General features: G+C 33.5%; 1 protein-coding gene across 1 annotated transcript in view; it reads left to right on the forward strand.

The window, feature by feature from the left end:
• LOC101900750 (uncharacterized) overlaps positions 1–15,565 on the forward strand; it is a 112,440-nt gene that overhangs the window by 55,351 nt on the left and 41,524 nt on the right. The window contains exons 2-5 of the mRNA XM_059118529.1: positions 125–590; positions 674–882; positions 11,945–11,989; positions 13,445–13,580. Coding sequence (XP_058974512.1) covers positions 447–590; positions 674–882; positions 11,945–11,989; positions 13,445–13,580 — 534 coding nt within the window. The 5' untranslated portion in view covers positions 125–446. The remainder of the gene's footprint in view (positions 1–124; positions 591–673; positions 883–11,944; positions 11,990–13,444; positions 13,581–15,565) is intronic.

Consider the following 15,565-nt stretch of genomic DNA (forward strand, 5'->3'; position numbering starts at 1 on the left):
GAACATAAAGTTTATTTTTTATTTTATTAATTTTTTTATTTTAAAAAGACCCACTTCAACTATTCTAATACAAATTGAAAATTATTTACAAAAAGTATCGTCTAACACGTCCCTTCCTTTTTAGACGTAGGGGCCTTAACCACTGATGCATTGTTCCAATATTTGTAAGAGCCTGGTGGTATGTAGCCGCATGGGGACAACGAATTCAGCCACCCTCTTATGCAGCGATAAAATTTGATGTTAATGCATTGCCAACGTCCACTTCAATCATATATCTACTCTCATAGCGGGGGAAAGGATTTCCTCACAACTGCTAGAGGTAAGAATACAACAGGTCAAAGTTCATCAGATCATGAAAAGCGAAGCGTAGTAAATGTGGTCGTGTGTCATATTCGACCGCAGTCGGGCGCTAAGTCTGTGTTTTTGCTTTATATGTGTACTCCACAATGAAACTAAGCGTAAGTGCGTACCGCGCACACGCATCGGCTCACAAGAAAATATTGTCGAGCGGTTATCACTCACAACTGAACTACGGCAGTACCGGGGCAGCGGCCTCATCGTCGACAGCTTCATCGGCCGGTTTATATGCGGTAAGTTGAGATTAGCATATTAGTATCGAAACCTCAGTGTTATCCTGTAGCCGTTTAATAGTTCATTCCATTTGTCCATTTAGATTGAAACTAGCGAAGTTCCGATTACATTTCCTCAAACAATGAATCAAGCGGATTGTAATAACAGTGACTCGGATGTGATTAGTCCCACTGGCACCAGCAGTTCGGGACATGATCATGTTCGTGTCGATAATAAACGCCGATCAAAGCGACGGGACGATGACCAGAACAGTAACGCTCATTCCTCTGATAGTAAAAGTCCGAGTCAGAGGTAAGTTTCAAGGACATTATTGAATAATTACAAACACCATCCAAATAATACATTCATACATACCGAAAACATACATATTATACAACTTTGCTATGTTTCTACACAGTGGCATACGATCTGCTGCCAAAGGCAATTTGCAGTTATGTAAATACATTTTATTGGTGTACATGTAACGCTGGATTAAGTCGAACATCTCTCTCACTCTCACTCTTACATATATGTACATTCGAAATAAATGATAACATATATGTTGATTGTATGTGAACCTAACGATCTTGCTATGATCCAATATACTTATGTGCTGGTGGAATGTTGGATGCGGTTCTGCTAACGTTTCTCCAACATTTGTACCTCTACAAACCCTAATTGCAATGTTTAAAACCAAAATCATACTACATTGATTTTCTCCACCACCCCAAATTAATACCCACAATGGGCGAGTTCAAATAAAAATAAAAAAATACCGCATCATTTTTTTTATAGATTTGAAAAGTATGTTTAGGTATACCGTATATTCGACATAATGTTGTTCTTATTTATCACTCCCAGAAATATTGACAGTATATTCGGCATATATATTCGACAGTATAATACGGAGTGTGTTTTACATATCATTCATTTACTCAAAGAGTTATCTTACTTTATCTTTCTATTAAATTCAAAATCCATGGAACACAAGGAGTGACAAAAATTACCTTGGCGTTCTACATGAATCAGCATAACCGTATAGGGTAAGTGTACCAGTAGTCGGCACTTTTAGGATTTTCGCGTTTTTAATAGGTCACCATTATGAGTGGAACTTTTCAATTATTACGAAGTTAATTTATTCAGATTCGAAATTTTGTATAGTTTTTGCAATAATAAATAAAGTTTTAATAACTTTTTATTAAATTTCATAAATTTGTAGTTTTATTAAAACAATGCTTTTTTGCCAGTAGTCGGCACCACTTGCTAATTATCGGTATGGCATGTTCCAACAGTCGGCATACCAATTTTTTTTGTAAGAATAGTGAATAATAATAACAAATTAATTCATTAAAATATAATATTTTTGTTTAGTTAAACTGATTCGACGTCTTTATTGTACTTTTCTTAAGAATATGGATTGTTGAGGACCTTCACAGACAAAAATTTAATTTTTATTAGAATAAATCATCTTTTCTTACCGAAATTGTACAGCTGTAAAGATAGCTGACAATATATTTGAAGCAAACAAAATACATAGTTTCATTTATTTGGGCTTAAAAATAAAAAGTGCCGACTACTAGGACATGCTGAACTTAGGCACACTTACCCTATGCATTGGGTTCATGAAGCTCCTAATGTGATGTATCTTTCGATAAGTGAATGAGCTCTTAACAATGATAATTGCGCAGTAATTGCTGAAAGTATGTTTATCTTTGGCTGCACTTTGTTTCTTGTACCAAAAGGGTCTCAAGTGTTTCAAAACAATTATATTTACCGTTCTTAACACACATGAGTAGCACATTCATGAGCGCTCGAATTTTGTCGTAAACTGCAAAAACGTCGTATTCGTTTGAACCCTTCAGATGCAAGTTAAGTTCGTTTAATTTGGAAAAATATCGGCAAATATATTCGGGTTTCCTTCGAAGAATATTGGTACTCCACTAATCGTGTCAGTGCCTATCCCCTGGAAAACTAACGTATCTCGGTATGGATAGGAAGATATGTATGTAGACTACCCATTTCTTTACAAAACTTCTGAGCTTGTGAAGGCCTTGTTTTTATGTAATTTACAATTTTTTGCAGCTTTATTTAGCACAGTTCTTAAATCATGCTTTTGAAGTCTAAAATTAGTCCACAAAGAACAGTAACTTTTCTGAAGAACTCTCTCACTGATACTTTTGCTTCGCTCGTTCCACGACTAAATGGCTTTCACAACAGAATATATTCATCCCTTAATCTTTCCGAAGTTTAATCATAATCCTAAGCTTGTGTTTTTCCGCCCTTCTAATGAATAAATGAATACAAGAGCATGTTAGCAGTATACAATAAGGTGTCGTGGGTGTTATTGGTGGCAGGGTGGGTATCACAACCCGCTACTTACAAATAAGCAGACTAATATTGCGCATTCAAAATTTGACAGAGATTTTAAAAACACTGAGGTAGCTTTTCTGCTTTCGGCTAAAATACCGCAGAGCAACATTCGGGCAGCGTGTGACGGTTTCATTGGCCGTAAGTCCATAATTCGTGCCAAAGGTGATCAATTCGAACAAATCTAGTCTTATTCTAAAATTTGATGCTATTTCCGACATTTAAAAAAATGTTAAAATTATGGCGTTTGACATTGTTGCAGTTTTTTTATATCACCTTGTAGTGTATATAACTTATGTCAACAATATCATTGAAATCGGTATACTGCGCCTTACAGATACAATAGGTTAAAGCCTATATAATCCAGGTTATTATGTGCATCAATTCATCTTTTTTGGGCATATACTATGCCTTTGGATGGTAGAAACGTTAAATAGCGGTCTTATGCAGCCGTGTGTGCCACTTCATACCGATCAGAAGACCAGTTCAACCTCTCCATCGTATAAATAAAATAGTATTCTAGAAATATAAAGACTGCTTCATGAACTTGTTTATTGATCTTAATTTGGAAAGTACTGATTTCCCATGACATGCCCATGTTAAAATGAGCAGTTAGGATGCTATGATGACACATAAGCAGCTTGGCATCATGGCTCATCTTTCATATGTCATATCAAAAAGAGATTTGTAATTTGAAATTAATAAGCCATGCCATGCCACGATGTCAAGCTGCTTATGTATCATCACCTAAAGAACTGCTGCTACACTTACATTGAATACTCGTACTTGAACGTTGTCTATCCAAAAATAACAAAGCAAACAAGGTAGAAGTAAGGTGGAAATGGAAGTATCCCTTTCCCTTTATATTTTCCGTTGAACTTCATCAGCATTAGACGAAGAGCTAACCACGTGCTACAATCCAACATCCGACACGTCACTTGTCAATTATAAATAATATTTATAATTTGTTTTTATACCCTCCACCATACATAGCATGGAGGGTATATTAAGTTCATCATTCCGTTTGTAATTCATCAAAATAAATCTTGATCAGCGTAAAATTCTGTGACGATTTAGCCCGTATATCCGTCTGTTGTAATCACACTAGATTCAAAACGAATAAAGATAGGCAGCTACACTTTACCCCCTCAAAAGAATGTTCTATATGGGTCCACGATATCGTATATCCCCGTATAACTGTACCTCCCGATATCGGTATTTTGATGATTTTTGCCAATTTTTTAAATGGAATTGTCTGAAATTATACACGAAGAGTTCTCCAGCACCACGTCTTCGTATAGCCCCTATATAAAGTTTTCATTTAAGCGGCATTTTTCGACGGATTTTTTTTTTAAATTTTTCAACTCCGAATTGAGGATGGTAAAAAAAGTTCGGCCCGGCCGATCTTAGCTGCTTTTTTAACTTGTTTAATAATAAATTCAACAATAATTTTAATAAGGAAAATATACACCATCGAATGGCTGAGTCAATTTTCAGGTCGAATTCGAATTTGTTTTATCATATTGTTATCCAGTGCAATTTAATTGTGAGCATCGCAGGTCTGGCACCACAAAATCGTGGGTTTGTAGAATCTCTATCAAATTAATCTTGTCCAGCCCATCCATGACCCTATCAACGTGATAGCTAACTTGTTAGAAACTGTTTGGTTCTTCAAACATCTACTCAACCGCCATCTTTGAATGAGTCTCCTCTCAGTGAAAATGTAATTGAACAGTTTAATTGTCTCAATTTTCATTTAGTTTTATAGTTGTACACTTTTCTTCTCGTTCATATGCCTTCTTTGCATTTAATTGTTTTCTTTTATTGCTACCAATGCCAATCAATAAAAAGACCTCCAGTTAGACATTGAAATTGGGAATCATTAATGTTACTAATTACCTCCTAATATGTACTTACAGACAGACATACTACCACTAATGTTCCTAGATTAATAGTCACTTATGCAACGTTTAAATGTTTACCATTTCTTAAGATCTCCTTCCTCTTCGTCGACAACATTTTCTCAGAGTATGGGAAATAACATTAGCCGTGTTGCAACGCGCCAAGCTGCCATTAAGAGCTATACGGAAAGGGATCGTCTCACTCTATCGGATCATTCATCGGTCGATTATACCAATCGGAGACATGTAACGCTGCTTCTGAATAGCCCATCATCGGAAATTCTGAATAGTATTGCAAATTCTGCAACCAGTAACTCGCTCAATTACCAGCACCAGCAGCAGAACATTTCCGATCGACAGGCCGATAGTCTAAGGAGTAGTAACAATGACAATGAGAATTTGGCAGCGGCCAACACAAATGGTACTAATCCAAATCAAAATCAAAAGTGGAAGAGTGTCCGAGCAGTTATGGCCTATTATTGTTCGTTGCGACGCATTAAGAGGAACGGTCCACTTTAAAATAACATAAATCTTTGTTTTTGTATCTAATCTACTACTACTACTACAACTACTCACCTTAATAATCGTATCTATCCAACATTAAATATAACTTAGTTCTTCATAACGAAAACTCATGATTCTTCCATTAAACACACATACAAACGTATACACATACATGCATATATTTGTTAGGATACGTGCATGTGTGTGTGTAATAAAAACTAGACACTTAACATCCTACCAACATGCATACATCTACACATGATCCTTAACCACCACACCCCCTTCTGTAGTACATATAAATATATTCAATGGTACATATATTTTTATACTTTCTACTTGGTGTAAGGAATGCCGTCCTACTAATCTAACTCTTTCACTTCTAAATCATTCAATTGTGCTGCGCATACTTCAATTAGAGCGATAGTGTGCGATGTGAAGAAACCTTCAGTTGCTACATGATCACGAAATATTTCAGGCCGGTTATTTTTATGGGTCTTGTCATTGATCTGAGCTATATTTGTGAGGAGAGTTTTTCGGAAATTATCTCAACTGATATTTTTTTTCGAATGCGTTTCATACAAATCGGCTCATTTTACGTGTCGTTTAAATAGACAAATTGCCTTCAATCAGTGGTGGTTTTCACAACCGCGTACATAAATTTTGAAAATGACATTACGTTTAAAAATATTTGATGGAGAGGTAAATAAATATAACTATAAAATGTCATTCATCTACGGTGGTTCAGAATACATTTCAGTCCTGTCCAAAATATCAATTTTTTCATAAACGATTTTTAACGGCTCTATGTATTTCGACAGTATACATATTGAAACTAATAAATTCAAATAATTCTGAAAAAATATTGAAAAAATAAGGCCACCAAAGATAGAGAGATATTTTGTTCATATTTCGTTAGGTTTTTTTTTATTTTCTCGGACCATTGACTTTTTTTCATGTAGCTTTTCTATTTATACTCAGGTACTATATTTTAAATAAATTTCAACTTCAGTGACACCCGCTAAGGCTGTCCTTTTTCAGCCCGCATATGCTTGTCTGTTTAACCTTTTTATATAGTTTATTAAATTATACGTGTGTTTTCTCTTACCTTTTTTTTGCCTATATACACATGTTTCAACTTAGAAATGTTAAACACCAATTGCATATTTCAGATACTGTTTTCAATTTCATTTATTTTATTTTTTTATTTTTTATCTACATCCAATTCCAAAAATTGTTGTTTTACCTTTGAAAAATGTACAATATATAATAATGGTATGATATCCGAATATTAAATCGTTCCACAAGCAATTTAAACTGGAATATGGAGAATGTTATTTATTTGGAAATGTGCTAGCAGTTGGTTGATAAACGACCTAAAGGATTACATGCCTGTAGCACCGAAGAACGATTAGTATTCAACGATAAGGTAAATAAATTCATCAAATGCTTTTCCGAAATCTACAAAGATATGGAGTCAACCTAAATTATAAATGGCAAATACGATAACTGGTCAATTGACGTAGTTAATATCCAGGTATTAGACAATCAAAAACGTTTGACTTTGAAATTGGGTTGATACAATTGCCGAAAATTTGTAACATAACTCTATTGTCCAAAAACTAATACACACTAGTCTCACTAGAACCAAACGGATTATTAAAAATAAATTGGTAATGTGTTTGGCACTAATACATGTAGCTCAGATTGTGTCATCACAACAACAATTGCACACAAAGGACACAATTACACCGAGCTCTTTTGCCAGTGGAGTGTGATGGACAAAATTAAAACAAGTACAAATGCTTCAGATATTGATACTTCCAATGTGTTATTAGTACATATTATTGCGCCTAATAAGAAAATGTGAAGATGCATTGCCTTCGATAAACGCCATTCACCCATGTCATCTACAGTTTTTTACGTAAATGAAATTTTTTAAATATCTGATTCTTTATGTCTTATTATTATTCTTCCTTTACGTTGAGTAAATTGTTTTTTTTTTTAATTTGTAAAATAATAATTAAAATATTTTTTAAGAAAATTTATCATTTGTTTTCATAATTATTTTGACCTTTCTTAAGAAACAAGTGATTAAAACACTCTCACATCCATGCAAATGATCAAAAAATTGAAAAGATAAATCTTGACCTTTAATACCTCTGCAACGACTGATCCATGGTACAATGAATACAAGGTAGGCTAACTTTGAAAAAAATGCAAGTATGGAGGTCTATCTGTTTGGCTTGTAATGTCAGAATTACTATCAAAACAATAAAAAAGCAAACAACTTGTTGCATTTATTTTGAATAAATAATTGAAAACCGCGAAGACTGAATGAAAAGTCAAAATATCTTTTCAAAATCATGTTCTATATATATCTCTTATGGTTTATTTCGCGACAAAAACTGTAGATTTTGTGGATGCATACGCAATAAGCATTTTGAAAACACCCAAATTTGAATATTTTCTGTACTATTTTTTTTTTATTATTGAAAAGAATACACACACATAAACAAATTAAGTCGACATATTAAGCCAGAAAAATAAAAAAATTTAAATCATATGGTAGTTCTGCCCTACCTTGAATTTATTGTACCATGGACTGATCCTAATTTGAGAACTTTTAATTGTTTAACGTGTCAAATATGTGTCGTCTATACATGGTACCAAGGTAGAATTACAAGGTAGCCCTATGAGGCCAGCTGTAGGCGACATGATATGTCAAACGAATTGGTGTAATATGAATTCGCCCTACAGATACATTAAATGAAAACAATCCTAAACAATTATTAAAATTGAAAAATTTGGAAGAAGTTAAAAGCAAACCAAATATGAGGTGTTGTGTGGTTTGTAAACGAACGCATATTGGAGGACAAACAAAGACCAATCCTTCCTTTAGATCATTCATATGTCTATTCACCAATTCTAATCCCTCAAAGTGAAAATGATTCACCCAGATAATAGCCTATGTTCTTCTATATCTTCATCAGATCATATTTGAACATTTGATCTGGTACCTATTCTACAAAGGGTCGAAATATTGAATAACATTATTCTCATAAAATGTGATATTATTCCCCTTTTCTCTTCAAAGTATCAATATTAGATTTAGTGGTAAGTTTGAATTATTTAATTTTATGATACGTCCTTCAAATAAAGTAAACACAAAGAAGTGGTCAAATTCTGAGGATATAAATCTGTCGAAACTCCGGCTGAACTTTTTTACCTAAAAACAGATTTGTGATAAAGTGCAAATACAATACAAATAAAATATAATCGAGAAGGAGTAGTATTTTCATGTGGCCAAGCAAGGAGGAAGGATTGAAATAGAGTACGATGTGTGGAATCAATTTGAATCCCTACTCCAAAATCTGTTGTCATAATTTTAACCCGAAATATTTGATTGGAAAACGACCCAGAGTACTTACCATTTCATAGCTTCTAAACTGGAGGAGAATAGTTTTGAAACTGCGCAAAAATTAATTCTTTTTAAAGACTTTGTTCCCTGTTCCAATTTTTTCATAATTTAAAAGGGGAACGTATCATCTTTACACTCATACAAACCAATATGGGATAGAAATAACCAGTGTAATATTCGGCACGGAATGTTTATTGATAGACGAATCCTTTAAGACCTTGAGATTAGAAATTGGTCTCATTTCACAAATAATAATTTTTAGGTCTAAAATAAATAAAAAAAATCCACTATATGAGATGCGCAAATATGCTTTCTTCAAAAATCCATAATTTGAGAGCGTTATATTTTCTTTAAAAATCGAGGATTTGATGTGTTGAAGGAATATAGATTTTTTATAAATCCACGGAAAAGTCCATTATTTGGAGCAGCAGCTTCTGTAAATTATCCTCATTTTTAGAGGTTGTTCCGTGGATTCTTGCCTTATTTCGAGTCTTCGACTGTTTGTTTGCTTTTACACAAAATTTGCTTTTACGCATTTTTGACGAAAATTGAGGCATTGCATTCATTTTTCGCGCTTTAACAATGAGGAAAAATATAAAAATTAAAAAAAAAAAATGAAAGCAACTCGTTGCATATAATTGCATATAATGACAGGAAGCGGGCATAGCCTCAGGACTGTATTGATGTTGTTTTACGAAGCTGTTCTACCTTCTTATTGTACCATGTGTCTATCTATTAAGAAATTACAGAATTTTGAAAAAAAGTACTATGAACCCACAACTCAGATTTACAAAATCGCATGTTTGGTGTGCAATGCGTTTTCCCCACAACTCAGATTTACAAAATCGCATGTTTTGTGTGCAATGCGTTTTCCCCAATTTTGGACTTACAACCTGTTTTTACTACATATCACGAATGAAATAACATTTGGATTTTTTGTAGGTAACACCGTGTTACGGAATTCACCAAAATTATATACATTTCTACAAATGCCTACATTTTATAGGACCCTACATTTGATTTTATTTGTTTTTTAGCAAATTTTCTTCTATTTCAAAAAAGTGAAGAATTGTTTGTACAAATTCTGTAACCTCAAAATAGTTATCATATTATTAGTGGGGAACTGGATTTGTTTCGTAGAGAGTGTAATGTTTCGGATTGAGATGCAAAACTCATTAATCTCCACAGTGTTTTACCAGGACAAGAGTCTGTTTATAAATCCCAAATCGTAGCTTAGATCAATGATGACTAACAAAAAAAAAAAAAAACAGATCACAAGCACTGAAGATTTCATGCGTCGAGCCGTTTGATAATGGATCATTTTTTTTTGTTTTCAATATTTAGAATTCGAATCAAATCGGCAAGGACAACTGGCAAGTTTCTTCGAAACACATATTACGATAAATTAAGTTAAAACCTTTTTTGTGTTTTTTTTTTCGTTCGAGACAAACGTAGGGATCTGAAATTTGCAATGAAAAGTAATGCCAGAGAGACTCTGCAATGCATTTTGCCGTGGTGTGAATGGTGGCTGTTTCTTGGAAGGTAGTATTTGTTATTTATTGAGTATTACTGAGAAGTTATTCCATAAAGCATATGCGAGCTAAACATCATAACAGCCCAAGTTCGACTCAAATGCTGCTAGCAAATCTTTTTCAGAGAAAATCTTGTTTTGAGACGGCAACATCTGCAAACCTAGGTCTGTCGTTCAAATCCCAGTCGGTCTCAGCCTTAATAATTTATTTTTCCAGAAATCATTGCAAATGGAAGCTCTCTTTCTTCCTTTTTACAGAACAATTCAGGTAATGACACTCATCCCGAAGAGAACTAAATTAATAAAATCATAAAACGTAATCTCCACCCTATCCGGCTCAATTTCAAACAGTTTAAAATTACTTTGACACATTGACAATGATGTTACTATAGTAAAATGTTACATTGCATCCGAAATTATTTGGCACATGTTTATTAAAAAATAATAAAACATATATTTTTGTTAGGTATGCGGTATGTTCAATTCCTACCGCCTTCTAATGTAAATTTCATAACTAAATACCCCAAGAAATATACGATTACATACAAATGAAATGACCAATTTTCTAACATTCTATTGTGCGTCAGAAGTTAATTTTATTTCAATAAAAAACGACGCCTGATTTTTTTTTTTTTTTGTTTTTCATTTGTTATTTTTCTTCTGATAACACGTTCTATATTAAAGCTTCCGCCTGCTTGATTTCACAATAGGGCCGACCAATTTCCTTTTGTTTAGTTGTCATACTTTGCCGATAAAGCTCGATATAGAACAACAATGTGCCTGAAAGATAGCACGGTGCCGTTTTGTAATTAAAACGCAATTTAAATTACTGATTATATTAAAAAATAGAAAATACGCACACACACACAGAAGTGCTATTTATCAGTGGCAAAATGATATGTGTATAATAGTTTCGCGTTAATAACGGTGATGTCGATCATCGAAACAGGAAACAAAAACATTAACCAATTTGATAGGCAACATCTGATGAATGTTTGTAGCGACATCTCCACTTTATTTTTGTTCGTCATATACTAAAAACGAAATTTCACATACAAAACATAGAATATCGTTGAAATCGAAAAATAATTAAAGTTAAGTTTTTAAATCTATGCCACAGAACTGTTTATTGTTTCACAGAATGACATTTATTTTGTTATCTGCGCTTCTCGGATTATTTGCAGACGAATTCGAAAGTATGCCTTTGTTGTCATTACCGATTTGATATACATGTATTTGGAATTCTGACTATCTCTTGAAAGAAAGCTTGTCGAACGTTTATTTGGAATAATTTATTGAATTATAATAAATATACATATTTATTCTTCTGACTCTCCTAACTAACTTCCTCCGTTCCGTTAAAGAAAAAATATTAATATATATCTTATATTACATACATATTTTATTTCATATTCAAATATATACATATTACTGTTTGTAATCGTAATGTAGAGAAGAGAATTCATGTATGTCATACGAAGATATTGTTCCGCTAAAAGAAACAACAAGGTTGTAGGTATCAGGAAATCCGAAATCCAAGAACAAATTTCAATTTAAGAGACTGCACAATTCCTTTATTTAAGCTAGCAAATGCAATTATGTGTTTAACTGCCACTTGAGTAATGCTTTGAATGACATTTTGAATTCGTTTAGGAAATCACGTATCGGAGATGGAACTTCGGATCCAGAATCCGATTGGTAAGTCAACAAAATACAAAAACAAAAAATAAAACCTACTAAAAGAAAAGCTTAACTAATGGGTTGTCTAATCGGCATGTACGCTTTGTTAAACAAACAAAAACCAATTTAAATAAGAAAAAACAAAACCAACAAATCCAATTAAATAAAGCACACATTCGTAATAACCATTTTTTGAGAAGTAATTTTGTTTTTTTTCGCATACCTATTTATATATATATGAATAAAAGTTTAGAATTGCTAATTTGATGCCAGTTGTCCGATTGACATACATACCTCCGTATACAATACTTTTTTGAAATTTTAGTGCTCCTTCTTCTTTTATTAGTGGTACAGCAGAAAAAAGTTAACATGACCACGACAACAACCGAATGAATGAATAGCTCTGTCGTTGGCAAATTGCTTCTTGTTTCCGTTTCCGTTTCCGTTCTGTTCATTTTTTTTTCACATAACATTCTTTATTACGTTTCTCATACATACTTATTTTTCATAAACAAAGTTTGTTGGAATTTTGACATAGCCATAAGTGATACGCTGCAGTTGCGTTCTTGTAAATACGTTGCGTTAAATTGAACTGTTAAATGTCCAACCTTTGTAATGGAGAGAGTTCACGGACTGGTATCCGCACCATAGTCAAGTCTTGTCTTAGCGACGTTGAAAACTCCATGCCAAAACCGTATGTAGGAAATATAGAAGTAAAATGTATGATAAATCTAAGGCGGAAACAATTGAGTTGTAGTTTAAGCTAATATGAATAGATTGGAATGAATTTCCTCTTTTAAGTTTTCCAAAATTATTGTTCGAACTAAAACTACTAACCCTGTGTTAAGTAACTTTTTTCACAGTTATTTTTTATCAATAATATTTTTGCTTTTGTTTTCTGTTTTTGCTGTTGGTTTTTGAAACTCAATGTTGCTATTCTTTTTTTAGAAATCGATGTGAAGTGGATTTGCATGTGACATGTGTGAGATGACACAGACAGACAAACAAACATACAATATTTGTTGTATGGGTAGTAAATGTTGTTTACGTTTCCGTTCCGTTCCGTTTACGTTTCGATTTGCCTTTACGTTTATGTTTCGTTTTCATACTCCACATCCATTCTCGTCCGTAACCGTATGCCCCCAACGGGGTGCAACTGTATGTGTAGATAAGTGCATCATAGTCTCAACCACTCTCCACTCCATCTAAATGTTGATAAAACTCGCTCGCTCGCTCGTTCGTTCCGTATCTGTGTCATCCAAAAGTTTTGTAAGTAGTCCATGTTATTGTAACGTAAGTAGACATCTAAAGTGTTTTTTTCCGTTTTTATTTCTCCTTCCCACTGTTATTTCGTTAGAAATTTTTACCATTTTGTGCTTTAAATGTGTATTTATTATTGGCCTTCGGAAACATTGTGTGGCCTTATTAGTGATTGACAAATTGATATTTAACATAGTACTCTTACAACAACAGGACACGTTCAAATCAACGATGGATGAAGCTTCGAACAACAGTTCAAATATCATCTGCAATGCAGAAAAAACCACCGCTGAAAAGGGAAGACTCATTTCTCAAACGATTCTCCACACGACAAATACCTGAAGCTCAGGTAAGTTTAATAACAATTAAAAGCTTTGTGAATTATTATTTGGGCAATTGTTATTCTTTATTTTACGTTATTATTGGTCTTGTTGGTCAGATGGTTTAAAATTGAAAAATAAAACATAAAAGTAAATACTCGACGTTGGGCATGGCCGATCCTACCCTACAATACTGTAATTTACGGAAGCAATGTGTTAATTTGCAATTTAAAAGTAGATGTTGTGATAGAACTGAGAGCTAATGTTTTCCAAAACCATACGACCTCTAAAAGATACAAATACACATCACCTTACTGGCTCCAGAGCAAATATCACAAATTACCCATCCGAAACTGTTTTTTTCAAACATTTCATTTCATTCTTCTAATAATGTCACATGGCGATACAAAAGGGTTACCTCGGCTTTTGTATTTCCCCTATATTTACCCTCTGTCGTGTTAATGGGAATTCAAAATAATAGTCGAAAATTTCGATTCCGGTTTATATTTACATATATCATCAATGTAAAGGTCAGAAGTTCCGTTTTCAGGCATCTAAATGTAATTTAGCTGGGAAGTGACTTTCAGCATTAAAAATATTTGCGGTTTAATGGAAATTTCGGTATTCCTCGCACTCAAGTTAGGATCCATCTCAACCGCTTAATATTATTCCATGACTATCCAAAATTGTGGGTTTCTTTCCCGTTCTAAAATCTTATTTTTTCTTGAAATTACGCGCCGATAGGTTCTATTTTGAATCCAATTTTAAATCCATTTCGTCAGCATCAGACTATAACTACGACCTTAGCTAGGCGAAATGGGAAGATCGATATACCTAAAGTCACAATTTGACCAATACGCAATTCCCAACATTTTTTGTTCTGTCCAAGGACGAATTCGTTTGATTATATATACTCTTCCCATTTAACAGGTTATGAAACATTTTGTATCATGCTAAACATTTGAACCTATCAATTGTTTACCGATTTGGTATTTTAAGTATAAATTAAATCAAAGGCATATTTGAGTCATATATAAAATGAATTTTCCAATACTTATTCCATAGACAATATAAAGTATGGACGAAGAAAACTTGAAACAGAATTATTCGAAGACGATTTTAGGGAAAACGTTCCACTTGCATAATATTTATTTAACCAGTAAAGAAAGTACTAAAGTCGGGAGGGTCCGACTTTATGATACCCTACACCACATTGCTAATTTAGTAGAGCTCTGCATAAAAATTAAAAGTTTCTTGGGCGAATTCAATTATACACGCTATGATTATAATTATAAGTTAAAGTTCAAAGGTCTAAATATGCCGAAGCATTTGTATCTTTAAATTCGGACTTTGAAATCGGATAAAGATATATATGGGAGCTATATCCAAATCTGAACCGATCTCCATAAAATTTCGCAGAGATATTTCTGAGCTGTTTTTGATATATTGAATATCGTTGTTACGGAGTGCATATTACGGCTGTGGGTAACAAATATAACAAATCGGATGAACAGTATATATGGGAGCTATAGCTATATCTGAACCGATCTTCACCAAATTTGACATACTAGCTTCCAAACTAAATTCGGTCCTAGGTGCTAAATTCCATCCCATTTGGACAAATATTAGACGTTTGGTGCACAATATAAGGTAAATCGGACGAAGTTATATATGGGAGCTATATCCAAATCTGAACCGATCTCGATAAAATTTGGCACATGTATTTCTGGGCTGTATTTGATATATTTCCCCAAAGATTGTTGTAACAGAGTGCATATTACGGCTGCGAAGGACAAAAATGACAAATGCAAAATTTCATACTATTCGGGCTGATATTACACGTTTGGTGCACAATAAAAGGCAAATCGGACGAAGATATATATGGGAGCTATATCTAAATTTTGACCGATTATCTCCAATTTCAATAGGGTTCGTCCTTGGGCCAAACAAATGATTTGTGCTAAATTTCATTTGGATAGGGCAATAATTGCGAACTGTACTTTGTTTACAAAAA

This window comes from Musca domestica, unplaced genomic scaffold, assembly GCF_030504385.1.
Source record: "Musca domestica strain aabys unplaced genomic scaffold, Musca_domestica.polishedcontigs.V.1.1 13, whole genome shotgun sequence".
In the NCBI taxonomy this organism is placed as follows: domain Eukaryota; kingdom Metazoa; phylum Arthropoda; class Insecta; order Diptera; family Muscidae; genus Musca; species Musca domestica.